Source organism: Rattus rattus, chromosome 8 (assembly GCF_011064425.1).
Source record: "Rattus rattus isolate New Zealand chromosome 8, Rrattus_CSIRO_v1, whole genome shotgun sequence".
Lineage (NCBI taxonomy): Eukaryota > Metazoa > Chordata > Mammalia > Rodentia > Muridae > Rattus > Rattus rattus.
In genome coordinates this window covers 106,591,950-106,619,854 of record NC_046161.1, presented here as the reverse complement: position 1 = coordinate 106,619,854, position 27,905 = coordinate 106,591,950, and the positions used below count along the sequence as shown (strand labels likewise).

The window sequence follows — 27,905 nt, the reverse complement described above, 5'->3', positions numbered from 1 at the left end:
ACCCAGTTGTTCCGGTCGGCCGAGGTCTGCGCCTGCGCAGTGCACTAGGCTGTCAGTCAGGTAAAGGGCTGGCCGGCCGGTGGTCCAGAGCAGTGCTGTCATGACCGAGGGCACGTGAGTCGCGGACCCTGGGCCTCCGGCGGGTGTTGCGAGGGACACGGCAGGGCGGTGGCAGGGAAGGTGCCTGGACAGCAGGGTGGCATGGCTGGTGACTCTGCGTGCCTGGATTGCTGGCACCCAGCCTGGGCGGAGCCTAACGAAGGCTGCTTCCTCTCGCTGGTCCCCTTAGGTGTCTGCGGCGTCGTGGGGGACCCTATAAAACTGAGCCCGCTACCGATCTCACCCGCTGGCGGCTCCATAATGAGTTGGGTCGGCAGAGATGGACTTATTACCAAGCGGAGGAGGACCCTGGTCGAGAACAGACGGGGCTAGAAGCCCACTCTTTGGGACTGGACACAGTAAGTGATGTGATTCTAAAGGCACCATTTCATCCCAAGTCTGGAAGCCACCACTGATCAGCCTTTACCATGCCTTCCTGAGCCAGAGCTCTGAAACAGCAGACAGCCTTGTTCAAAAAGCGGGCGTCTAGCCAGTAATATATGCATATATGTAAACCAATGTGTGTGGGGGTGTAGTGTAACATGAAGAAAAGCTGACTGTAAGGTGATCAGGAGAGTTCACGAGTTACGGAAGAAGACGGTGAAGCTAGCTGTTTTTCTAGTTCTAATTCTGTCACGGGGTTTGTGGTTTGGGTGATGGAATTCTTGCATAAAATTTATTGGGTACTGAAAGTAAAATTTTATGGAAAGTTTCACAGACTCCCTTTTCAAACGCCAACGTCATTAAGTTGAATAGACTTTGTGTCTGATTAATTTTGGTGTGCGATGTTTTTATTTATTTGCAGTGGTTCTTTTCTTTCTTTCTTTTTTTAATAACAAGGCTTATTTAAAACAAACAAACAAACAAACAAACAGGTGTGACTGGCCTTTAATCCCGGCACCCAGGAGGCAGAGGCAGTCAGATCTTTGTGAGTTCGAGAGCAGCCTGGTCTAAAGAGCAAGTTCTAGGCCAGACAGTTCTATGTAGTGAGACCCTTTCTCAAAACAATAACAAATAAGACAAAAAGAGGGACTGGTGATGTAGGTCAGTGTGTGTAATGTTTGCCTCAGTTCAGTCTAACCAACAAAAAGTGTGGTGTCTCCTTCTAGAGACGAGAATTGAAGCACCCCCATTATTTAAGTCCCTCCACCTCAGAAACCTGTGGAAGAAGTTGCCCTAATTTGGTTTTATTTTGAGCACTCTACTTTGCTATGTAACTTTTGATTTGTAAGAGAATTACAAAGATGGGTGTTGATTTATTTGGATCCAAAAGATGAAAATACCTTTGGCCTGATTTTCTGGTTGTGTGCATCCATGCATGGGTGAAGTACAGATAGCCATGGAGTGGTTAGTTAGCTAACAGGCTTCCTGTGAGTCTTGGCCATCCGCTGGGGAAGATCTTTGAGCAACCACTGTGCTATTGTGTGGGCCCTCTCTGAAAGGGAAGAGTCCCAGTACCAGTCGGGCATCAGTGCCCTGGCCTGTGTTCTATGCTGGGTTTAGTTAAGATGTCTTGAAGTTTTGAAGAGATTTGTAGATCACTAGCTGGAAGGTAAATTGTGACAACGTGGAATTGCCTTTTTATTGAACATGGGGTGTCTTAGTTAGGGTTTTACTCTGTGAACAGATACCATGACCAAGGCAACTCTTACAAAAGACAACATTTCATTGGGGCTAGCTTACAGGTTCAAAGGTTCAGTTCATTATTATCAAGGTGGGATCATGGCAGCATCCAGGCAGGCCTGGTGCAGGAGGAGCTGAGAGTTCTACGTCTTCACTGAAGGTTCCTAGGAGAAGACTGGCTTCCAGGCAGCTAGGATGAGGGTCTTATAACCCACACACCCACAGTGACACACCTACTTCAGCAGGATCACACTTTCTAATAGTGTTACTCCCTGGGCTGAGCATATACAAACCATGACACGGGCTGAAATTGTCATCATTCCGTCTTGTTTTAGGTCAAAACAGTTGAAAATTTCGAAGTAATTTAGATTTGACTTGGGTTGTGAATGACAAGGGTTCCTTGGGGCAGCAGGCACCTTCAACCCTCATTTCTCCCCTCCCTTCACAGACGAGTTATTTCAAGAACTTACCTAAAGCTCAAACAGCCCATGAGGGGGCCCTGAACGGAGTAACCTTTTATGCCAAGCTGCAGGCTGAGGATGGACACTGGGCTGGTGATTATGGTGGTCCACTCTTCCTCTTGCCAGGTAGGAGGAAAGCACTACCTCAGTTCCAGGGAAAGGCTGTTTTAGATTGTCAGGGCATGCACACCAGGTGTGTGTGGGGGTGACTGATCTACCCTGGTCAAGCAGGTTAAAACCCAGGAGCTCACTGGAAAAGCTCTGGGGGAGGGCGACCTCGTATCCCAGTCATCCTGCTTCCAGGATTAGGGAACAATGGTTGGGTATAGCTAGCCCAGGCTAGATTGGCAAGTACTCTAATAATGGAAGTAAAGGGTTCTCAAGGAGAAGGGGATGAACGCTCTTGAATCCCAGAACAAGATGGAAAGGTAGAAGGCCCAGCCAGTGCTAGGGTCTTGTCAAGGGGCAAGGTTAAGGATGAGGAGCTGGCGTCCATGCATTGGTTGTTTGAGAACCGTGATATCCCTTGTGGACTTGTTGTCAAAGGATGGCTGAGAGAGTTCTGGCCGGGAAACCGCAGGTCCAGGTTGGTGAATGCTAGAAGGATTGTATTTGAACACCAGTCTTGGATCTAGTTTGGTTGGGTAAGGCTCTTTGTATCCTGGATTGCCTGGTTTCTAAGGAAACCCGTCTTCACGCATCAGGACCCTTTTCTGCATTGAGTTGTAACCCTACTATCTCAGTAGCCTGAATTCTCAGGAGAATACGGGTTTGTTTCTGTGGTAGCTGCCCTATGATGCCCTTTCTGTGCCATGCCAGGGGCATATGATTAGCAGCTGCCCTGTGGGTCATGAGGGTAGGCATGTGCCCAAAGACCAGCATTGGAATGAAGATTTCTTGTGTAGTATCATCTCTCCCCATATATGCAGAGTAGCACATACATGTAAAGAAGTTTATAAAACGCAACAGTACATTCTAAGCAATAACCATTATCTTGGCTGGGTGTGCACGCCTTTAATCCCAGAACCTGGGAAGCAGAGGGAGGTGCATCTCTGAGTTCAAGGCCAGCCTGGTCTACAGAGTAAGTTTTAGGACAGCCGAGGCTACACAGAGAAAGCCTGTCTTGAAAACAATCAGTCGATCAATGAAACAAAAGCTGTTCTGTGGCCCGGGATTAGCATCTTAGTACCCCAGTCCCAAGCAGGTGTTACAGCAAGACCTGGTTGCCCGCTATGGACCCGCTGGCTCTTCTCACCCTTCAGGGCACGTGCGGGAGGCTCTGCAAGGCTCGGCACTGTTTCTCTCACCCACACTATGCCATTCAGACCAGGCATAACCACTCGAGCCCTGTGGGCCCTGGCCTGGGTTGTTCTTAGTGTTCCCCAAAGCCCTGTTTCCAAAGCCATTGACCAGGCTTAGGAAGAATGGCCTTCCTGGGCTTGGTTGCCTGGGAGGGAAAGCCCCAGGGCTGCTGTGTCAGGGAGAAGGTTCTCAGGAGAAGGGCTTGGGTTAGCAGCTGGGTACCTGTCACTATGTGGAGTGTCCTTCTCACCACACAGGTCTCCTGATTACGTGTCACATAGCACACATTCCCCTGCCGGCTGGATACAGAGAGGAGATGGTACGGTACTTGCGCTCAGTGCAGCTCCCCGACGGCGGCTGGGGCTTGTGAGTATGCGTAACAACACATACACACGCGCGTGTGCTTAACAACACATATACGCATGTGTGTGCTTGCGTGTGTTCTACGTAGCTCATGCTTGGGTTTTCAGGCAGCTGTGGAGAAATGGGGTGACTGTAACCATGGACCTAGGGTGGGGCGGGTGACAGCCTGACCGGAGGAGAGTAGGCTGGTGCCTGTGCGTAGCCTGGCCACAGTTTTACCTCTGCTCTTGTGAATGGGTCTTGGGGTTGGTAGCCTCCTGAGTCTCAGGTGCCAAGATAAAGCCGTTGTATCTTAAACCTGTGGTGGCAGCAGAGATGACAGCAAATGCAGGGTCCCACAGACCTATCTCAGTCTGCTTTCCTGATGTGGTACACACACTGGGAGCAGACGGGTAGGGCAGGCCCTGCCCGGGTGGTTTTGGAACATTCGGTTATCTTCTGCTGGGTGAACTAAACTGTCTGGGCGTCCCTGAAGTGTGCTTTCTGTGTTGTCGGGTTGGCGGGAGCTATTACAGCAATCTTTCTAGGTGACGTCCTTGCCAGTGTTGCTTCATTCCTTAGAAGTAGCGACAGGTGACAGAAGCCCTTTCCCCACCAGCCTTATTCTTCCATTAGGCACATTGAGGACAAGTCCACGGTGTTTGGGACCGCCCTGAGCTATGTGTCTCTCAGAATCCTGGGTATTGGACCTGATGATCCTGACCTTGTGCGTGCTCGGAACATTCTTCACAAAAAAGGTTCGTCCTGTATGGCATGCCGGGCTTTCCTCACACCGACATAAGAGCTCTTGTGAATGGGAATTAGTCAGACGTACCTCCAGTTGAAACAGTCAGAAAACTACGAGTAGGGTAGAAACTGTTGAGCTGTTTAATGCTTACTATATTATTGCTAATTATTATTAATTATTACGTTTTAACTATTTGAAAGACGTATTTATATTTATGTGTATAGGTGGTTTTGCCCGTGTGCATGTCTCTACCACAAGCATGCAGTGCCCATGAAGGCTAGAAGAGCGTGCTAAATCCTCTGGAACTCTTGCCAGCCACCTCATGGGTTCTGGGAACTGATCCTCTGTTAGAGCAGTCAGTGCTTTTAACCTCTTGAGCCATCTCTCCAGCCCTAATTTTATTCTCTTTAATTAATTAATTAGTTTGTGTTTATTTTGTGTGATGAGTGTACACTTAGCCTAGCTACAACTTGAATTTTGTTTTGTTTTGTTTTGTTTTGTTTTGTTTTGTTTTGACACAGGGTCTCACGGAGCCCAGGCTAGCCTTGAACTCACTGTGTAGCCACAGTTGGCCTTGACCTCCTGATCCTTCTTTCTCTGCCTCCTGAGTGCCGGGATTACAGGCATGTGCCACACGCCTGGATTATGCAGTGTTGGGGATTGAGTTTAGGCTTGGTGCCTGTGAGAGAAGCTCTCTACTGATGAAGCTATAGCCGCAGTCTAAAACAATTTGGCAATTTATAGGCTGCTTTCTTTATGGATTGGTAAAGGTTTAAAAGCAACCGCCTGTGGGACGGTCCGTGCAGTCTGCCTTTTGGAGGCAGCTGAGCTCCAGGTTAGCAGCCGCACTGAGAGTTCTGCTCATTTCAGTGCGCAGAGCCTGAGCGTAATTGCTTCTTCCCCTCACCTGTGGGCTTTAAAGTCCCTTCCAGCCTTCAGCAGGCGGCGTGGGCTCCCACTGCTCTTAGATAAGTAAGAGAACATGTGCTCTTCTCTTGTATTACTATTCTGCAACACCTCCTGTGGTCCTGTACTCTGCCCCTCTAAGGCCTGTGCTCCTATCTTGCTCTTTGCTACGAGCTCCCGGCCTCCTTTCATTTTGTGAAAGTGGTTCCGTGCCTCAGGGCTCCCATGCACTGTATCCCCTCACCCCGCTTTCCACCTTGGCCTTGCTGTCTTGGAAACTCCTCCTTGCATTTTACAGTGTTGTCTTAGATTTCACCCCTTCAGGATTTCTTTCTGACTTTCCAGGCTAGGTGAAGTGTTCTGTATGCATTATGAACTTCTGCAATCCTCTTTCAAGTCTCTGCCCCTGTGGTGCTTAAGTAAGTCATCGTCAGCCTCTGACGTTACTGATCATGTACTCTGGGGTTTCCTTCTGCAATCCTGTTGCTCTCTTATCCCAGTGCTTGCCCAGAGGAGGAATGTGCTTGCATCATGCTTTAACTAGTGGCTTTCTCTGCCCTTTGACTATGACACACTTGGATTTAGGATGGGATTCATAAATCAGTGTTGCCCTGTGCTGCACAGAAGACTCACTGTTGCTTGGTAGGGCAAGGGAAGGCTCAAATGTGGGGCTGCATGTGACTGTCCTGGAGTCACTTCGTGCTAGGCTACCTGCTGAACACAGATGTGCAGTCTGGTCTTGGTTGGAGAAAGAGCAGCCAAGCAATCTCCCCTCTTCCCTCTTCTCAGGGCTTATGCCATGTGTGTATCTGGGCCCCCGTCTCTCTGAACTACCTGCGCAAGTAGCTGCCTCCCTGTGCTCCTGCTGAGAACAGGGGTATATGCAGCGCTTTGCAGGGTGGACACTCTTGTTCCTGCTGCTGTTTCTACTTAGTGGCTGTGGTGTCTTGGGCAGCTGTGGAACATGTCTTCTCATCTGGGAGTCACAGGACTCATGGAAGGCTGACCTTTAGTTCATGCAAAGAGACATAAGAGAAAACTACAAGCAGTGTTCATTGTAATGGTAGCTGATTGTTCCTTCTCTCTTTCCAGGTGGTGCAGTGGCCATCCCTTCCTGGGGGAAGTTCTGGCTGGCTGTCCTGAATGTTTACAGCTGGGAAGGAATCAATACCCTCTTCCCTGAGATGTGGTATGTCTGCCCTCTGCCTGTTACACCTCCTTCGAGTAGCTTGATGAGACCTAAATGGGGGGATTAGTATCCCACTGGAGGCCCTTCTGTGTTCTGTAGATATTTAGAAAGGGGACTCTTTTAGGCAAAAGTAAGGCAGCAGACCACCCAGCTCTATAGCAGGCTGTGGGACCCTGTAGGGTAATTACAGAACCCATTGTGTGGCTTGGGCTTTGTGGGAATAGACAACAGATCATACCTGGCAATTACAAAAACTTGGAGTATATATAGGAGTAAAGGAAAGCCCCCTCCCCCATCTCTTTTTCTGAACTAATTTATGGTAAATGTTTGGAAAGTCCTAGATATTGTTTCACCAATGAGCACTTACATGTGCATCCTTAAAATTTGTTTTTATGTATTTACCCAGCAGAGTCAATGCCTATCCCTTACTAACTGAAACCTATGCTCAGTGTCTTTTTCTATTATATCTTATATGTCTTATAAAAGCATTGGCGCCCTATGTAATGCATATGTAATTTACTCCCAGATTACACATATAGGCGGTAAGATCCCAAGAACTATACAGAGTTCATGCAGAGCCTGCTATCCTCTTGAAGACAGAGTTGAGGGTTCCTGAGGTATAACTTTCACGTGTGGAAAGACAGGATGTGAGGAGCCACTTGGGAAAGGACAGCAGGGTCCTAAAACAAGAATCGAAAGGCTTTGCTCCACAGTCTGGTTGAGTGGGGATGACTGACTGTGTGGCAAATGTCAGGCCCAGGGAGAGGTGTGGGGGGAGTATCCACGTGTGGGGCAGGGTGGGTGTTACTTGAGGTACTGTTACTTGAAGTAAGGAGATATACTAGACTTGTGCTAACATCCAGTGGTCTGCCATTGGCAGCTCTCCTACTAGGGGCTAGACTTGCCTGGGGAGGTGTGGGCAGAAGAAAGCCTTGTCAGGGTGGAGTGGGGTGTGAAAGCCTGGGCCTTCTGGTCCATGTCGCCAGGCTGTAGGGCTCCTCATATGACTCCACATATGTGGAACGGTAGCTCCAGTCACTTGGCTTGGACTGTAGGTGCAAGTGTGTACAGGGTGAGTGTGCTCACGGCAGCATGCGTGGAAGGGGCCCAAGGCCTCAGGGCTGCTAACAGTGTAGGTAGGCTTCTGCTCCTCTGTCCTGCGGACACAGCTGTCTCCTCCAGGCTGCTTCCTGAATGGTTTCCCGCACATCCATCCACTCTGTGGTGTCACTGCCGGCAGGTCTATCTGCCCATGAGCTACTGCTACGCCACTCGGCTAAGTGCCCCAGAGGACCCACTGGTTCAGAGCCTCCGCCAGGTAAGTCTTGTGATCTCTCGGGACCTTGCGAGGAAATGGCACACAGCCTTTGGGGTCTTGGGCCTTGAGAGCTTAACTGCTTCTCAGTACTGTGGGGGTCCTGAGGAGTCTCTGCCTTCTCTCCAATAACAAGCGTAAACTGCTCAGAGGGACCTGTGCTGTGGGAAGGGCGTCTGCCATTGCACAGTGGTCCAGTGGGACTCGGAGAGTTCAGAAGCTGCAGTCCTAGCCTATGCTGGCAGTGACTGTTCTGGGGAATAGCCCTGAGATGGACTTTGAGAACAGGGTTTGCACTTAGGGCTGGGACAGCTCCTCAGATTGGCCCTGGTATAAGTGAACTAGCTGGACACCCTGTTGTGATCTCTGGCTGGGTGTCCCTATCCCTCCAAAAGAATATGACTCAGACTCCTGAGAGTGCAACCAGAGACCACTGGTAGCTAGAGTTAGTCTACTCTGTGTCTGCTGCTTCTGCTAGGCACTCAGGTACGCCCTGCCCTTTAGGAACTCTATGTGGAGGATTATGCCAGCATCGATTGGCCAGCACAGAAGAACAACGTGTGCCCCGATGACATGTACACGCCACACAGTTGGCTGCTGCACGTGGTGTATGGTAGGTGCTTCTGAGGGTTGGGAGAGCCTGGGTAGTGCAGTTAAGATGTTCTTGGCTCTCCGTTAATTCATTCACTCTGTCAGTGCCACAAATGACCTCTGTCCTGGGCCCTGGAGTGGGAGCTGAAAGCACATATCCTTGCTGCGGTTCCCCCGCAACGACCAGCTGCTGCTCAGTGATCCCCACTCAGCATGGCCTGAGCAGGGCAGGACATGGCGGGAGGTATACAGCAGTCCTTCCTAGGTGGGAAGGAGGAGGAGGCACAGATGAGGCAGAGCGAGTGGGAGGAGGGATCCCAGGGGAAGAGAGAAGTCCAATGCTGTGCTGTGGAGGACCTGTTCCCATCTGAATGACTAGGGCACAGCCTGCCACATATCTCTCCTGTTGCTGGGTGTCCACTAATGCCTTCTCCCCTGCAGGACTCCTCAACCTGTATGAACGTTTCCACAGTACCAGCCTGCGGAAGTGGGCCATCCAGTTGCTGTATGAACATGTCGCAGCTGATGATCGGTTCACGAAATGCATCAGCATTGGCCCGGTCAGTGTCCTCCTCTCTGGTCCTTAGAGCAGCTTTGGTGGTAGTGGGGTCCTCTCAGATATCCTAGGAGCTAGGCTCTGTTGAGCTAGGAGTGAGGCAGGCTTATTTCCCAGATCCCAGCACATGTCCTTTTGGGTCAATGCCTTTGAAGTATCACCTGCGTCCATTCTCTAGGCTCAGTGACGCTTTTCCTCCCATTGCCCCGCCTGGCTCTTGTCCAAGTCTGAATACCTCCTGGAAGACCACTTCTTGAGCTTCCTGGCCAATTGGGTGGGGTGTTTCCCCCCTACTCCTCACAAATCCCACCCTAGATAATCCACCCTCTACCCCTTATAAGTGGCAGGATTATAGGTGCCTGGGGGAATGAGAACAGTGGGATCCCCGTGTTCCACTCCGATCTCTCTCCCGTCTGGTGATGGATACCAGGCGAGTTTCTGATTTTGCTTTGCTTCCTGGGTCTGGCTGACTGTGTGCATGCTTAGGGACCTTGAGCAGCACACGCCTGAGGCTGTAGTCAAGAGTATACTGGCCAGAGTTACTAGAGACCCACTAAGGAAGCTGTCCTCATAGATGGGAGACAATCTACTGTACTATGGTGGGTTCCCCGTAGGTTCTCTGGATAAACACAGCTAGCACTGAACTTCCTCCCCTCTCTCTGTGGAATCTTTGTCCTTCTTTGTCACAGTCTAAGCTCGCCCAGAATCTTACAGCTTCAGATTGAGCTCTTCCCAGGGACATGAATATATAGAGAGTACTTAGGAAACTCCTTTTAGAACAGATGGGGGTCCGCCTCAGGGTAAAGTTGCATGGCTCCTGATGGCCACATATCCTACAGATCTCAAAAACTGTCAACATGCTTATTCGTTGGTCAGTGGACGGACCATCCTCCCCTGCCTTCCAGGAGCACGTCTCGAGGATCAAAGATTATCTTTGGTGAGTGTGGTTAAGTGGCGGCTGGGATGGGTGCAGGGTACTGCCTGTAGACATGTAGCTCTAAAGCTGGGCCCTGTGGCTCATCCTGTCAGGGGCAGACTGTCCAGCCTCTGAGAACGCTTGATGAAATCAGAAGCATTGCCAGCGAGATTGTCTTGGGAAGTAACTCGCTGTAACTATGGCGATTCCCAGAGTCAGAGCCAGGAAGCCTAGGAACACTGCCTAAGGTAGGGACGGTCACAGGGAAGGAAGCCCTGCACTTACAGAAGCCATCTTCTCTCTGGTGGCGGTGTGAGAGGATAGCTAGGTAGACCGGCTGTAGAAGCCTGTGGCACAGGCCAGTGTCCCTGGGTAAGCCGCTGTCTTGTTTCTGCTAGATGTAGCCCCTGTGCTTGTGAGCCCGGCTGGGCAGCACTGAAGTCAGCATTGAGGGAAGTGGGCATGGAAGCTCCTGGGGACTGTATGCTTGTGTGTAGCTCCTCAGGATGCTGGGACTCCAGCTTACACCATCCCTGACCCAATCTCTTCTTATCCCCACAGGCTGGGCCTTGATGGCATGAAAATGCAGGTAAGGGCTGTAGAGCGGAGGCTGCTGACTCTCTTGGTAACCATCTCTGGTCATTTATTTTTAATCCGTTTAGATTTATTATGATTCAGAAGTAACAGTCAGCCGTGGTGGCACTTACCTGTAGGAGCACCACTCAGTCGATTAAAGCAGGAGGATTGAGTTTGATACCAGACAGTGCTGTATAGTAAGGCCCTGTTTAACGGTGGTTGGGGGAGGCGGGGAGCGGGGGGGGGGGAGGATGGGGATGGGCAGGAGTAACAAATCATGGGAAAACCAAAGAAGAAAATCCCCCAATACCGTTCTTGCAGTAAGAGGAGACTTAGTCACCCTTTAATCCTCATGTGTGTGGGGCTGTGGCACCTTCTGGTCTCTCTCTGTGGCTGCTGTGTGTTCTCACATGTCCCTCTGCTGTCAGTCTTCAGAGCGGACTAAATCATGACATCCAGGCTTGGCTCAGACCCTCCAGAAACCTCTGTCTATTACTGTGACGGAGCAGTGGCTCTCGTGGTAATGGCCTCTCTATAAGGACATCTGGATGCTCTTCTGGCTAAGCCACTAAGAGCTGTGTATGCTCAGATCGCAGGGTAACCCTAGAGATTACCCTCTTTAGCCACCAGTACGGGAGGGGCCTCCAGGTCAGAGAGGCGGGCCCAGGTCTGGAAGTTGTCCTTTCTGTGGCAGAAGGAGGGTATTTGTAGTCGCTCGGGACAAGCAGGAAGTGGTTTGCTGCAGATAGAATGTTGGAGATAGCACATGATGTATGGTGAGCTTCCCTAGGTCTTCTAGGGTTCTAACCAAAGTGGGGACAAGGGAGATGTTCTCTCTCTTTTTTTTTTAAAAAGATTTTATTTGGCTCACATTTCACTATTGTTGTTGTTCTTGATGATGGTGATGATTATTTTGTATGTGAGCACACTGTCGCTGTCTTCAGACACACCAGAAGAGGGCATCAGATCCCATTACAGATGGTTGTGAGCCACCATGTGGTTGCTGGGAATTGAACTCAGGACCTCTGGAAGAGCACTCAGTGCTCTTAACCTCTGAGCCATCTCTCCAGCCTGATGTTTCTTTCTGGTCAGTTATTTAGCTGGGATCTTTGGCCCCTGTGGAGCTATGAAGGAGCTCAGGTCTGATCACCCTGTAGGATTGGGAGCTGGGGTTTCTGTCTAATGTTTAGAGATTCCTGAAGAAAACCGACTGTGGACTTGATCATCCATTTCCTACACTGAGACCTAAGGCTGCTGCTCAGAAAACCAGTTTCCAGGGTGGGATTTGAAGGGACCTTCCCTGCTGTTTCAGGGCCACAGTAATATGTCAGCTGGGTCCTTGACACCTTAAGCATGCGTGGAAGTGGAGGGACTTTCTTTCTAGTTGTCCCGTGACTGGGGTACCATGCTGTCATGGGGTATGGAGGAGTCTGCAAGGGAACGTGCGGTTCTGGATACGTCCTGAGAGAGTGCTGTTCTGCCAGGGCCTTAAGGGCGGGTGGGGCTGTGTTACCCACGGCTGCCTGCAAGAGTCAGTGTTCTGTCATTCCTTTGTCAGCCACTAGGGTGCATGGGGCTCAGAAGCTGGTATAGGGTACTAACTGGGCACTCTCTGGCACCGTTGGGTCCGTGGAGTCAGTGGACGGGGTTGCTCTAACAGTTTGTTCTCTGTGAACAGGGCACCAATGGATCACAGACCTGGGACACTTCATTTGCTGTCCAAGCCCTGCTGGAGGTATGAGACTATTTCTCTGTGCGGCCCCCACGTGATCGTCCTGTGTGTATGAGCTACACAGGCACCCCGAGAGACACGGTACTGCTTACCGTGCCTCTGTGCCTTGAACCTCTCACTTGCCTGTCTCCCAGTCCCCTGGCGGTGATCCCAAGGGAGCACAGACTTTATCTGGCAACCCCAATGCTAAACTAGCAAGTGCTTTAGGAGACGAGCCTGGGGAGTGATGGCAGGTGGCACCTGGGCTGGGTGGGCCTGAGGCTCTTAGAACACTAGCTGCTACCTGAGCTGGAGAGAGAGAGCGTTTCTCAGCAAGGGGGTGTGAGGTCAGTGAGATCCTGAGGGTGTCCTTGGATGACCCAGGGCCTGGGCCACGTTGAGCTGCCAAAAGTAGGGCCTGACAGAAAGAACAGTGGGAGTTTAGTGCTATCCAGGGTGGTCTCTTCTGTCTGTTCCAATCTTTAGTCTCCTTGTCTTTTCTGTCTTTAAAGCGGAGAACACTGGGGAACCCTAGAAAACTCTTTAAGATGTGTCAGTTTCTGGAGGTGGGGGTGGGTGGCAAGATGTCGCCAGGACACTGGAGGACTGGCTCAACAGGGCTACCCTGTTGTCTTCTAGGCAGGTGCACACCGAAGACCTGAGTTTTTGCCCTGCCTGCAGAAGGCTCACGAGTTCCTGCGGCTTTCCCAGGTGAGGCCTGTGCCCTTTCCTCGTCTGCCCTGCCTCCCCACGCTGGCTTTCTTAGCTTCCTTGTGTGTTGCTCTGCCTTAGACCATGGTGGTAGGCCTAGTCACCCCAAGGAAGCTCCAGCCGTGGCCTCCAGTGGCTCGTCACTAGCTGGTGACGTCTGTTCTTCATGCTGGAACGGCTGTGGGTGGAGGGCCAAAGCCAGCCTATGGCACAGTCAGGAGTTGTATCCTTGGGTGACACAGCCTGTTCACATCCTAGCCATCTTTGATGTGCCTCAGGTCTGTGGGTGCACTCCCTGAGGTCATGTGTAGCCATCCGGCCTGACTTTATTCCTGCCTTCCAAATCCACCTAGAGCCCCATCATGTGCTGCTTTTTCAGACTGGCCTTGCATACCCTGCTGCAGACACACTGGGTGTCTTAGGCCTTGATCCCACTGGCTTCTTCCTCTGAGTCCTCATGTTCCTCTTCCCTGTCCTCTGATCCCAGTGGGGTGTAGCTTCCTCCATGCAGCCGATGCCCGTGTTTATCTAGGGTGTTGGGGGTGAGTCAGCCTGCTCCAGGACATAGCACTGAGTGACAGGCCTTTAGAAGCCCATCTGACTGGACCCCACTGCACGTGTAGACTTGTTTGTTTGCTCCTTGAACTGAGTCATGCAGCTCAGGAGTACTGAACCCATGACGCTGGGCAGGAGAATAGATTGATCAACCCTCTGTGGATGACCTATTACCTAGTAGTGATAAAGCCATAGGGGGCTCATGGGCGTCTTCAGTAGATCTGTCTCCTAGATGGCAGTACAGGGTCCCAGGCACCAACTCGTTTCTGTTTTTCACACATGCTCCTTGATGCTCTCCAGGTCCCAGACAACAATCCTGACTACCAGAAGTATTATCGCCATATGCACAAGGTATGTATGGGCAACCCACCCAAGCCCAGAGCTCAATCGTCTTCCACTGGCTTTCCGTTGCTTTTCCAGCTTCTTGTCTTGTAGCATCTGCCTTGTGTCAGGGGCTTCACTATCCCCTGAAGCAGCCTGTCCCCTGTGGCCCTGCGTCAGGGTCGTTCAGGTACCTAGCACACACATAAGAGCTGAGCGGTGAGCTGAGGTGCTGAACTCAAGGCAGAGGGTGTCAGGGACTCGAGCCAGCTTCGGCCTCCTTTCTGTAGGGCCTGCTGATAGAGGCAGGTTGTGGAATGAGACGTGCCATAGCTGCTGCCTCTCCATGGTGGGGTCCCTGGGGTACATGTGCTGCTGTTTAGGACCTGTTTTATTGCTGAGATCTGAGGACATTCAGGATGGGCATGAAGTCCTAGATAGCCCTGTGCTGAAGCTGGTCTGCTCAGCTGGTTAGGTGCCCCTGGGCCGTGCTGGATAGGCCTTGCCTGACTGTTGCAGCTCTGTAGGAGGGCACTGTTACACACTCACTCTCTCTCTCTCTCTCTTTCCCTCCCTAGGGTGGTTTCCCCTTCAGCACACTGGACTGTGGCTGGATCGTTGCTGATTGCACGGCTGAGGCTTTGAAGGCTGTGCTGCTCCTGCAGGAGCAGTGTCCCTCAATCACCGAGCATGTCCCCCGAGAGCGACTCTATGATGCTGTGGCTCTGGTGAGTTTCTTCCTCCATGTTTGCTGCTGTGGCTGTGTCTTAGCGGACTAAGAATGAGATGTAGGACATCAGTCTAAACCCTGGCATAGATCCTTGGAACTTTGTTGGGTGCGAAGCCTCTGCGCTGTAAGGAATGGGGCCTAGCCCATCCCGGAAGTTACAAGGAGGCTGTGTGGTCCCGGAGGCTTCTCGTCTTAGCTTACAAGGCTCAAGGAGCTGCCCGTATTTGGGATGAGATTTCTGCAGGTCTCACTGGGGAGGTCTGGTGGTCTTTGCTGGGTATCCAAAGGACTGGAAATGTCTGTTCATCTTTGTGCCAAGTCCTTCTAGCCCATCTGCTTTGTGTGTATTTTCCCCTGGAGGTCTATGTTGGCCTGACATGGGAGTATGTCTCCAGATATTGGGTAGCTGCACCAGGCACCTACCATACGTGAAAGCTGGCTTCCTGTCCGTCATTGCTGCCCTTTGGCTGTCAGCGGTGCTTTGGCAAAGTCTTACTGTCCTCTGTGCTCAGTTCTCCGTGTTCCCCTCTCTTGTTCCAGTTGTTGAGCATGAGGAATTCCGATGGAGGGTTTGCTACCTATGAGACTAAGCGTGGCGGCTATTTGCTGGAGCTGCTGAACCCCTCAGAGGTCTTTGGTAAGTGTGGTGACTGACAGCATGGTGTGTAGACCAGGCCTGGCATGCTGCTAGGTCTATGTAGAGCTCTCTAGAGCCCCAGAGTATACAGTGCCTGCATTTTTCTGTCTCAGGGCATGGAGACCTCAGGGGTCACATTCCCTGCTTATCCCAGGGCCTTGTGCTGTGTGGGCACTGCCATGTGCCCTGCATACACTCAGTGACTTCCAGCACTTGTAAGGACCTATGTCATGGGCATGGCCATGACTATTGTCACTGAAGTTCTTCTAGTCTATCAGGGCCAGCTCTGTCTCATGGACTCTGGCACCTTCTCTCCCCTTCCCTCATGCCTTCTAATTATCCTATGCTTTGACCTGTCATACATACGGGGTTTGGGGGTCGGGTGGCAGTGGTAATAGCCCCGATGTTTTGTGTGGGCCTCATACATAGGTGTGCAGGTCTCACTGTGCCCATGGTGGCCACATTGCCCAGGTTGACCTTGGGATAACGTTGTTAACACCCTTGCTCACCACATTCTGGCCTGAACCACAGTGGAGCTCAGGTGCCTCCTCCTCTCCCTTCCTAGGAGACATCATGATTGACTACACGTATGTAGAGTGTACCTCCGCAGTGATGCAGGCCCTGAGGCACTTCCTCGAGTACTTCCCAGACCACAGGGCTACAGAGATCAGGTAAGGAAGGTGAGGCAGGACTGAGCAGGGCCACGGTCAACACTGCCTGACAACAGACTGTGGTTCTTCAACAAGGTGAGGGGAAGCACTGGCTCGGGAAAATACAGGGACAGCTTCAGGTGCTTACAGATCCTTTGTGTGTGTGTGTGTGTGTGTGTGTGTGTGTGTCTGTGTGTCTGTGTGTGTGTGTGTGTGTGTGTGTGTGTGTCTGTGTGTGTGTGTCTGTGTGTGTGTGTATGTCTGTGTCTCTGTGTGTGTGTGTCTGTGTCTCTGTGTGTGTGTGTCTGTGTTTCTGTTTGTGTGTGTGTGTGTGTGTGTGTGTGTGTGTCTGTGTGTGTGTGTGTGTGTGTGTGTGTGTGTGTGTGTGTGTGTGTCTGTCTGTGTGTGTGTGTCTATGTGTGTGTGTGTGTCTCTATGTCTGTGTCTGTGTGTGTGTGTGTGTGTGTGTGTGTGTGTGTGTGTGTGTGTGTGTGTGTGTGTTTGTCTCTGTGTGTTTGTGTGTGTGTGTGTGTGTGTGTGTGTGTGTGTGTGTGTATGTGTCTGTGTGTGTGTGTCTGTGTGTGTGTGTGTCTGTGTGTGTGTCTGTGTCTGTGTGTGTGTATGTCTGTGTCTCTGTGTGTATGTGTGTGTGTGTGTGTGTGTGCATGTCTGTGTGTGTTTGTGTGTGTGTCTGTCTGTGTGTGTGTGTGTGTGTCTGTGTGTCTGTCTGTCTCTGTGTGTGTGTGTGTGTCTGTGTCTGTGTGTCTGTGTGTATAGGTCTGAGAAAGACAGTACAACTGTAATATAAGAGTCGGTTATTTTTCCTCTCTTCTTGAGCGTGTTTTAAAATGGACATACATACCTAGCTTCACCACCAGTGTCCAGGTACTAAGTGTTTTTTCATGTTGAGAACCACTGAATGGTCAGAAGCTCTTTGAGATTGTTATGTGGGGACCCTGTCATCACCTGATTTACACCCCTTTGTCATTCCCTCGTGAAGGGACTGCCCTCTGTCCTCTTAGTCGTGGACCGCTGTTGCTCTCCTGACCCTGCCCTGGTGGAGTCCCACACTAGTGTGTTAGTTACATGGAAGTGCAGGGAATGGCCCCCCCTCTCTTGGTTCTTGCATTCGTTTGGTCCACCTTGTCTGTGGTATTTCTCGAGTCTTGGAGAGGTTGTATAGCTGTTCATTTTCTCCATCTATGGCAGAATATTGGGACATAGCAACAGTGACGTTGTCTCAGGAGCTTGGCTGTTTGAGAGTCTTTGTGGTACACCTCTCGTGATTAAAGCTTCCATCATGGCTGAGGACAGCTGAGGGCAGCGGTACTGTAAGGCGTAAACGCAAACGTTTACAAGGGGCAGCACATCACACCTATGTAATAAAGCAGTAGCAAAGGGCTCCTCATGGGGCCTGTGACTTTCCTACCATGACCTTTGCCCTACTTACAGGATCACATGAGAGTGTCTTCCTGCGGAGGGGGCCTTCCATCACAGCAGAAAGCAGTAAAGTTGCATTTTATTACTGTCGTATTAACGTGTTACTTTTGTATCGATGGGCGTCTCTTCCCTGACGCTTCTACTGTAACAAGCAGGGTCCATAGCTGAGCTGGACTGTTGGACACAGTTCTGCACCAACAGCCTGCGTGCTGTCTCCAGTATTCTGAAAGCCAGCTCTCAAGGAAGTAGTTTCTTCTTTAGTCTTAGCCTAATTTTGCCAAAGCATATGGTGTCTTTAACAGTAGGCACTATCTAGTTTTGTTTTGCAACCAAAAAGAGTGGCAGTGGCCTTATGATTTGAGGGGCCAACGTTCACAATAAATAAATAAATAAATAAATAAATAAATAAATAAATAAATAAATAAATAAATAAATAAAACGATACACATTAAAACACCAACCACAGATACACAGATAAAGCGAGGAGAGATGGTTTAGCTAATAGCATTCCGACGGATCTCGCCCGTCCCCATGAAACATGAGTCCGGTACGTCCATCTCAGAGCGTAAGCCCAACTGAACTCTTCTTTGGTAAACCGCTTGGCTGTGGTACTTCATCCCAGCAACAGAAGAGTGGTACAGAAGCTGGCACCAAGACAGATTGCCACGAGAGACCTAAGCACGTTTCTGGGGAGAACCTGGACGGCTTTGTAACGCTGGACTAGAAAAGCCATTGAACGCTCTAAGAGGAGGAGGGACCGGCCTAGTAGGAGCTTGGAAGACGGTGCTGAGAACCATGCCACCTATGGAGGCCCAGCTCCACAGGTTCAGGATGGGAGCATTACCAGCTGGGCTAGAGACCATTCTTGTAATGTTTTAGCAAAGAATGTCGCTGTTTTCTGCCCCGCCCCTGAGAACTTGCCTGAGGCTAAACATGGTCAGTAATTGCTCTAGGCAGGCGTACAATGAAGAAGGCAAATGGGGCAGAAATACAGATGCAGAGGGGATTTAACGTGGGCGCCAAGGCCTGTGCTGAGAGAGAGCATGTGTTTCCCTGAACTTTGACAGCCTGTGCTCCTTGCAGTGTCCCACAGCTGCTCTCCCCTCTTCGAATGTTTGTTTTGCTCTGTTTGAAGGGGATGCCATTCTCACTTTCCTGAGACCCTTGTGTGGGCAGGATTGGGGAAGGCTCTGTGACTTGGTCTGCAGTGGTCGGCAGGCTAACTGTCTGTGTTGCAGGGAGACCCTCAATCAAGGCCTGGACTTCTGCCGAAAGAAGCAGAGAGCGGATGGCTCATGGGAGGGGTGAGCAGACCGTAGCTGGGAGGTGGTGTGCATGCGGTGGGGTGGGAGTCTGCCCTTACTGCCTTTGTCCTGGGAGACTCAGGGAGCTGCCACTTCCTGGGAGTCCTGTTCCTTGGCTGATGCTTGCTCTCCCACCACACTGAGAGCTTGTGTTGACGTGCTCTGTGGCCTGAGCTCACCCTCCCTGCTGTACGCATTGGCAGTTCTGTGTGCCTTGGTTGGAGGAAGCTGTGGCTGAGCCAGGGGAATTGTACCACCTTCAGTAGCCGCAGACTCCCGCTGCCTGGGGCGTGTGTGAGCACTTCTTTTACCAACTGCCAAAGCCCCTTCCTCCCCTTTCCTCTCCCTTTCCAACCTTCATCCTTTCTCTGTCCCTTACTCTCGTTGGTTTTGTAAGACAGGGTCTTGCTGTATGTCTCGGGCTGGTTTTAAATAAGCAATCCTCCTGCCTTAGCCCAGTGCTGGGAATATAGACATTTGCCACCATGCTCCGATCCACTTCTGCCTCAGTTCTCTAACTGAGGTTGTCCTAGTACCTGGGTAGAGTACCTGTTCTCTCCCTTTGCGTGAAGACGGAGTCTGACATTCTCATCTGTCCCCTCTAGCTCCTGGGGGGTTTGCTTCACCTATGGCACCTGGTTTGGCTTGGAAGCGTTCGCTTGCATGGGACATATCTACCAAAATAGGTAAGTGTGGCTTTCAGGCTGATGGCAGGTGAGGGCATTGCCATGGTAACCGTTCTGTTCTGTTTTCTGTGCTGTGATAAAGCAATGGCCAACAGCCCCTTGGGGAAGAGAGAGTTTACTTTAGGCTTAGACTTCCAGGTCCTAATCCATTGCTGAGGGACGTTAGGACAGGAACTGAAGCAGAAACCATGAAAGAAGTCCCACTCAGCCAACTCTTACCCAGTGGGCTGGACCCTTCCACTTTCTTCCACTGGTCTCTCTTCCCAGGTGACCCCGTGTTGACAGTGAAACTTAACAGGCCAGTAACACTCTGTCATGGTGGTCTTTTTTCTTTGATATTTGATTTTATTTTGTTTAATATTTTTTTTAAATTTTTTTTTAAGATTTATTCATTTATTCTATATAAGTACACTGTAGTTGTCTTTAGACACACCAGAAGAGGGCATCGGATCCCATTACAGATGGTTGTGAGCCACCATGTGGTTGCTGGGAATTGAACTCAGGACCTCTGGAAGAGCAGTCGGGGCTCTTAACCACTGAGCCATCTCTCCAGCCCTTGTTTAATATTTTTTAAACAATGAGATAAGATCACTATTTCAGAAAATGGGAATTCTAAGAACCATACTTTCTTGGCTCATAAGCCTTGTCTAGGCGTTACCTCAGCGTCTTTTAAATCTCTCATCCCGATGAGAAAGGACTAGGGTCTAAGAACTCAGGAAGAGGGGGGTTGGTTAAAACCCTGTCTCTGGCTGCCCTAGCCAGTGCTTTAAATCTAGTGGGTTTGGGGGGTTAGGATGTTGTTCTGAGGCAGATGCGACCCAAGGGTGCCTAGTTCTGTTTCTGTGTACCCACATATCCAGCCTGCCACATGCGTCTGTAGCTGCAGCGTATTTTTCTCGGTTCCAGAAGCTCTGTGAGACATGGGCACCCGCGTCCACTCACCTCTGCAGGCTCCCTGACCGTAAGGCCTCCTGTCAGAGTAGGATCCACACAAGGCATGGTGTTCCAAACCTCTGCTCTCTCTCTGCAGGACTGCTTGTGCAGAAGTAGCTCAGGCCTGCAACTTCCTCCTGTCCCGGCAGATGGCGGATGGCGGCTGGGGGGAGGACTTTGAGTCCTGTGAGCAGCGGCGGTACGTGCAGAGTGCCGGGTCCCAGGTCCATAGTACGTGCTGGGCCCTGATGGGTTTGATGGCTGTCAGGTAAGAGCTGTGGGAGCCATCCGTGGGAGTGTGTCCTAGGGACAGTCAGCTTTGGGGAGGTGGCCTAGGGTGTGTACAAATGTGGGAAGACGTGAAGGCAGCCATAGGACGGAGCCATTATTCCTCTGTAACTGTGGATGGAGACAGCTTCAGAAACCACACACCCTGTTCCCGGGCCAAGTGGCAGCCCGTCTGGGTGAATGGTACCTACAGAGAGACTCATCTCTTAGAAATGGTCTTCTGTCCATTGGTGGCCAGTACTTGTTGGCAGAGCAAGAAAAGCTGGGCCTGAGGGAAAAGGAGACAGGCTGTGGTGGGGAAGTAAAGCACTGCCTCAGGACTCAGACTGCAGCTGCTTGTGGCTCTCTCGTTTCCATGGTTCGTCCTGAGCCACTTGCGTAGCTCTAGTGTACACAGGTCCACATATGTATGCACATGCACATGCACGTGCATGCATATGTTTGGGTATATACATGTGTTCACACAGGTGTAGGAGTAGATACACACGCACGCACGCGCGCATGTGTACATGCTGTCTTAGCCTGTGTTGCCACAGTACACTTGGAGCCATTTGGAGATCTTCTGAAATCCCCTTAGTCAGTGTGCATAGGGAGCCCAAGGGCAGCAGAGTCATCAGTCTGTCCTACGCAGTCCGCAGCCGGTGTCTTAGTCAGGGTCTTACTGCTGTGCACAGACACCATGACCAAGGCAACTCTTATAAGGACAACATTTAATTGGGGCTGGCTTACACGTTCAGAGGTTCAGTCTAGTATAATCAAGGTGGGAACATGGCAGTATCCAGGCAGTGGTAGCTAAAAGGTTTACATCTTCGTCTGCAGGCCTCTGAGACTCACAGGCAGCTAGGACTAGGGTATTAAAGCCCACACCCACAGTGACACACCTACTCCAACAAGGCCACACCTACTCCAACAGGGCCACACCTAGCCCAAGCACATACAAACCATCACATTCCACTCCCTGGCCCCTATAGACTTGTTCAAACATGAGTCTATGGAGGCCATACCTAAACATAGCATAACACAAAATACTAAGTCCAACTTTCAAAGCCCCCACAGTCTGTAGCAATCTCAATGATGTTAAAAGTATAAAGTTCAAAGTCTCTTCTGAGATTCATCCAATCACTTAACTGTAACCCCAAAGCAAGACAGGAACGCAGCTGGGCAAACTCAAACTCTGCATCTCCATGTCTGATGTCAAAGCAGCCTTCAGATCTCAACTCCTTTTTCGTCTTTGTTGACTGCAACAAACTTCTTTCTCCTGGGCTGGTCCCACTCCCTATTAGCATCTTTCCACACCAGATAGACCATGGCTCTGGTATCTCTAACATCTTGGGGTCTCCAAGGCAACTTCAATGTTACAGCTTTTTGTTCCAGTGTCTGGGATCCACTGGGCTCCTCCAGAAGGCTTGGGCCACTTCTCCAGCTCTGCCCTCTGTAGCGCCCTAGGCTCTGGCTGATCCACTCCGCTGCTGTGCTGCTCTTGGTGATCGGCCATGGCACTGGCATCTCCGATACACTGGGGTCTCTGCTGCAACCAGGCTTCACCAAGAGCCTCTCACAGGCTCTCTTCATGGTGCCAAGCCTCAAATCCTTTGCCTGACCCCTTCAGTCCTGGGCCATCAACTGCAACTGAGGCTGCACCTTCACCAATGGCTTTCCAGGGCCTCTCACAGTGCCCAGCCTCAGCTGCAGTTCATGATCCCTTCATGCCTTCAAAACCTGTACCACCTGGGTGACTCTTACACATTACCCAGTACAGCTGCAGCACGAGGCACAACCTTGGTTATCTCTGGAACACAGCTTCTTTGTGCTCTCAGAAAACACTTCCCAGATTTCACCTCAGTGATGCTGGTCTCTTCTTAATCACCAGTAATCTCTTAGCTCCAGCTGACCAGCATCAGTTGTCCCAGCAGTCCCTTCTATTCTGGACTCTAAAGCCAGAGCCACATGGCCAAAGCTGCCCAGTTTTTCTGCTTCCTGTGACTGGACATTATCTTATTATTGTTGTTGTAAAAATATAAAAAATACTAAATTTATTGTTGTCTTTTACCTCGCTACACATCCCAACTCCACGGTGGCCCAGTGTCTCCTGCCACACACTTTCCTACACTCAAACCGTCCCATAAAAGAACACACAGCACAGTAATCTTTGACCCAGTTGGTAAGATATAATTGCCCACTTAAACATACAAAACCCGGTACCATCCATCCCTTAAGAACATTGATAACAACCTGTAAATACACAGAGCGAGATTTTAACATCAGCCTCCATTGTCCTGCCACGGCTTCTCGGCCTCTCCTCCTCTCTTTCTTTCTCTTTGTTCCAGTCTTCTCCTCTTCCTTCAAACTTTTCTCCCACCCATCCTTCTCATCCAGTGACAGGCCTCCTTCTATCTGCCTCACCTGTGACATCATCCCACATATTATCTTACCAGCTTTCTGTTTTCCAACTCCCTCACTGCCTAAGCTTGGCTGTCCTGGAACATGTCTGTAGATTGGCCTTGAACTCAGAGATCTGCGCCTGTCTCCTGGGATTAAACCTGGATTTAAGCTTTCCTTCACCTAGAACTTGCTTTGTCCCAGGTTGGCCTTGAACTCAGAGGTCTGCTTGGCTTTGTCACCATGCCTGAACTTAGGTGGGTGGGATCCTGCCCCAAGGCCCCACTCCTTTAATTTGTTACCTCCTACAACAAAGGAATCAACTCCATTCTACTTCCTGGTGCCCATACTTGTACCATATATTTTGTATTTTTCCTTTTGCAGCCTGCTGTGTTTGTTTAAAACGCTCGTCATGAGACTTAACCAGAGAACAAAGTCTCTATTGGGCTTTTTTTGAGACTTCCATTGTTGATGCAATTAATATAAATCTTTTTACCTTAGCCTCAGATAGTCTCTTCAGACAAAGGCAAAAAGCAGCCACACTGTCCACCAAAATATCACAAAAACAGTCTCTTGGCCACATATTAAAGTTTTTATTCACTGAAACCCTGAGGGCCCGCAGGTCTACACAGTTCAAGTGCCCTCAGCACCACTCTCTTCTATAGTCCTACTAGGTTGGCCCATGAAGCCCTACTTAAAACATTCCATGACTTACCAAATCCAAAGTCCCCAAATCCACATTTTTCCAAACAAAAGCTTGGTCAGGCCTTTCACAGCAATACCCAACTCCTGGTACCAACTTCTGTCTTTGGGTTTTAATGCTGTCAACAGACACCATGACCAAGGCAACTTTTTTTTTTAAGTGTTTATATATTTTATGTTTGTGAATACACTGTAGCTATCTTAGACACACCAGAAGAGGGCACCAGATCCCATTCCAGATGGTCGTGAATTGCTGGGAATTGAACTCAGGACCTCTGGAAGAGCAGTCAGTGCTCTTAACTGCTGAGCCATCTCTCTATCCCCCAAGGCAACTCTATCAGGAAAACATTTAATTTGGGCTGGCCTACAGGTTCAAAGGTTCAGTCCATTATCATCAAGGTGGGAGCATGGCAGCATCCAGGCAGGCATGGTGCAGGAGGAGCTGAGAGTTCTACATCTTCATCTGAAGGCCTCTAAGAGAAGATTCACTTTCAGGAAGTTAGGACTAGGGTGTTAAAGCCCATGACCACAGTGACACACCTACTCCAACAAGGCCACACCTCCTAATAGTGCCCTCTCTAGCCCCATCATATACAAACCATCACAGCAGGGCAAGCATAAGCCTCGTCTCCCTCCCTAGGGCATCTGTCGGCACCGTGTGCCAGCCACATCGTCATGGCAACCATATTGCCCCACCTGTGCACCCCCATGCTTATGCATGCTCTGCTCTCAGGGTTCATGGGAAGATCATAGCAGGAGTCTTGGGTGTTCTGCTTGTTAGGGTTTGCCTATTGTCTTAGGATTTCATTGCTGTGAGGGGACACTGTGACTACGGCAACTCTTTTAAAGGAAAACATTTAATTGGGCTGCCTTACAGATTCAGAGGTTCAGTCCATCATCATGGCATTGTGCAGGTAGACTCTGTGTTGGAGAGGGAGTTGAGAGTTCTACATCTTGATCATCAGCAGCCGAAGGGGACTGTCACACAGGGCATAGCTTGAGCGTACATGTAGCCTCAAAGCCCACCTCCACAGTGACACCCTTTCTCCAGCAAGGCCACACCTTCTCATAGTGCCATTCCCTATGGCCAAGCATTTAAATACATTCCCATTCAAACCACACCAATCATCGTCATGGTATTTGGAGAGCTTTTGTTCTTCTCCTGGGGTGCATGTTTATACCACATGTTCACGCCTGTCTTCTTACTCCTCAGGCATCCCGACATCTCTGCTCAGGAGAGAGGAATCAGATGTCTGCTAGGGAAACAGCTCCCCAACGGAGACTGGCCTCAGGTGTGTGAGGGATGGGTACTGTGGTTCCCACATCGATTTTTAACTAGCCCATTAGCTTTTGCGTACTTTCCTGCACCCGTGTTCCTCTGGGGGGCTTTGGAGACCTGGGAGTGGACAGTGCCGAGCAGAGGCTTGTCCTGCTTGTAGAGCTGAGAGGTGTTGAGCACACTTTGCTATCTGCAGAAGGAACTGGCTGGGGGAAGGACTGGAGAGTTGAAGTTTCCTGCACAACCTCAGCTCTACCGTATGTGTGGTCCCTCGCTGACAAGACGTGCAGATGGGTCTCCATGTGTCCCTGTGGTTATGGGGATTGTTAGAGACTAATAGTCCAGGGAAGAGTGTTTACCTGAAGCTGTAGTCTCTGAGCTGGAACCAAAGCCGAGCAGGATGGCGCCAGCCCGTGCTTGCCTGTCTGCTTGCCGGCCTTTGGTTTCATCAGCTTCCCCCTCGCAGACTTGTCCTAGGGCTGGGGGATTCAGTGGTTAGGACCACCGTCCAGGACAAGCTCCCTATCGCTCCATCTTCCGTGTCTTTCCAGGAGAACATCTCTGGGGTCTTCAACAAGTCCTGTGCCATCAGCTACACAAATTACAGAAACATCTTCCCCATCTGGGCCCTGGGCCGCTTCTCCAGCCTGTATCCTGACAATGCCCTTGCTGGCCACATTTGAGCGTGTGTGCCTGTGCGGCACCTGGCCAGCGTCAGCGCTGTACAGGCCCAGGCAGCCTGGTTTCTCAGCTGGGTGGTAAGCGTCCTCCTAGCCCACTTTGGCATGGTTCTCTATTTCTGTAGACATGAGGCTGGGGATAGGGTCAGAGTCGGTGTCTGGACACTGGGCAGCGTGCGCTCGGCTCTTACGATAGCTTCAGTGAGGAAGGGAAGAAGTTGAGCCTGAGATCCAGAGCGGCACAGTGTACTCCAAAGCTCCTGGGTGTCCTCCTTGAGGGAACAAGACTGTAGAGCTTTCGTGATCAGTGACTTCCCTGTGAGGGAGCAGCTGGCTTCTTCACTTCCTCCCTTGTTGACTGTGGAGTGGGCCCTGGGGTGCAGGCATTGCTCAGAGAAAGGCTCAATGGAAGAGGCAGGCCCCTTGCTCATTGTGTCCTGAGCAGTGTCTGTTGTCCCAGAAACTTACCGTTCATGACTGCATCACTGTACGAAATACCAGTTTTCCAGAAAGGAAGTACAAACTCGCTCTGTACTAGAAATGCTACTAAAAGTCGTTTGAATGATCACCAACTCCCTTAATAAACAGACACTGGGCTGATGGCCCAGTAGTAAAGAACGTCGGCTGCTCTTTCAGAGGACCTGGGTCTGGTTCCCAGCACCCACCTGGTGGCTAACAACATGGAACTCCAGTTCTCAGGGAACCCAGTGTCGTCTTCTGGGCTCTGCGCACTGCACACACGGTACCTAGACATACATACACTCAACACCTATACACATAAAATAAACCCTGAAAATAAAATATTAAAAAACAAAAGCCCCCCTTCCTGAGACATTTCATCCTGGAGTATCCTGAGTCTGTGGCAAGGAGCCAGATGTAGCATCCAGTTGTGGCCCTGGGTTCTGAGCTTTTCCACATCGCAATGGTTTCTGGGATATCAGCATCCTGATATCCAAGTGTTTCAGTCTTCTTGTTGAGATAGAGAAGCACACATGGGAAGACATTAGGGTAGATATTGGTTATAGCAGTTCCTGCCATGGGACAGTGCTAGAGCAAGGACTCTGATCACCACTCACCACTTAGACCCACCGAGCCAGCCAGGAAAATGCCCACGACACCCAAAGCCCATTATCAGCCCACATGCCAGCTGTACCTTGAGTCCAAGTGAGGGCCAGATTTCTGAGGCAATCCTTAGGTGTGAGCTGATTCTAACTGTCTGGCCAGCATGCAGACAGAGTCTAGGGTGGAAACTATGTGTCTCCTTGAAGTTACTCCTTTTCTCCCTGGTGAGCAGGGTCCAGCTGGATGCCTCCTTAGTCTAATGTTCCACACCCCTAGTGCTTTCTGCCCTGGGAGCTCCAACCTCTTCCTGGCCCATAGTTTTCCCTGGGACAAGCAGAGAGCTGTGTCTGAACCCCTTTCCTCTGTGCAGGACCCTCTAGGGCAGCCATTTGCCATGATACAGATTCTTTGGGCCTTGTGCCGGCTGCCTCCTGCCCAGCTCCTACATGGACACCTTCTGCTGTGACTCAGGGCTTTCCTGCCTTAGACTGTGGCCTGTGCTGTTCACAGCACTGCCTTCCTAGCCCCTGCCAGGAGTAGAACTGATGAGTTAGTTCCCTAGCTCTGCCCCTAGCAGTTGCAGCCATCCCTTGGAATTCCCGGCCGCGACCAGATCACTGTACGTTCGCAGACAACTGGTGAAGCATGGGTTAGGCTGTAGCAGATCACGCTGCAGAGTTCCCAGCATGTGCTGGAGTACGAGCCCCAGTTTAGGGAGTTCTCTGGACTCTGGGGAGCTGGTGGGGGACACTCACCGGATACCTGTCCAGAAGTTCTTAAGTATTCTTAAAATGAGTTTGTACCAGTGCTTGTCAGGAATAATTTGGAATGGGCTGACGGCTTTTCCTGTGGATTCACAGTGGATTTTCTCTGTTAACTGTGATGTGGACTTCAACACTCTGTTGAGGGGTTCTTTAGTGAGGAATGTTGACTCCCTCTGCCCCCTGTGAAGCAGTTTTCCTGTGTGGTACTCACCATGACATGATCTTCACTACTAGTCCAGGGTGGCCTCAAGCTTGAGGGTAGTCCTCCTGCTTCCGCCTCCTGAGTGTTGGGATTACAGGCATGTGCTACCATTCCTGCTCAAGGGCTCGATGGCTACGCCTCTCTGACAAAATATTTTTTTCCTTCTAGAATACGACTTATTGCTAAGTAGAATTAAATTTACTAAGATGTTTTTCTTTTTTTAAATACATTTTTGCTATATGCTGTT

General features: G+C 50.5%; 1 protein-coding gene across 1 annotated transcript; it reads left to right on the top strand.

The window, feature by feature from the left end:
- Lss (lanosterol synthase) lies at window positions 1-27,905 on the top strand. The gene is made up of 22 exons (XM_032911044.1): window positions 1-114; window positions 290-458; window positions 2,171-2,309; window positions 3,743-3,851; window positions 4,464-4,585; window positions 6,574-6,670; window positions 7,853-7,988; window positions 8,490-8,598; window positions 9,018-9,136; window positions 9,972-10,069; window positions 10,610-10,637; window positions 12,303-12,359; window positions 12,975-13,046; window positions 13,902-13,952; window positions 14,501-14,650; window positions 15,193-15,289; window positions 15,855-15,960; window positions 18,618-18,683; window positions 19,289-19,369; window positions 20,400-20,570; window positions 24,885-24,963; window positions 25,502-27,905. The coding sequence occupies exons 1-22, from the start codon at window positions 101-103 to the stop codon at window positions 25,631-25,633; spliced, it is 2,202 nt and encodes a 733-aa protein (XP_032766935.1). The 5' UTR covers window positions 1-100; the 3' UTR covers window positions 25,634-27,905.

Excerpts from the sequence above, each read along its gene's own strand:
- Lss (XM_032911044.1), top strand. Across the intron at positions 3,852-4,463 it reads CCCGACGGCGGCTGGGGCTT|GCACATTGAGGACAAGTCCA; the intron begins GTGAGTATGCGT and ends TTCTTCCATTAG. Across the intron at positions 24,964-25,501 it reads CCAACGGAGACTGGCCTCAG|GAGAACATCTCTGGGGTCTT; the intron begins GTGTGTGAGGGA and ends GTGTCTTTCCAG.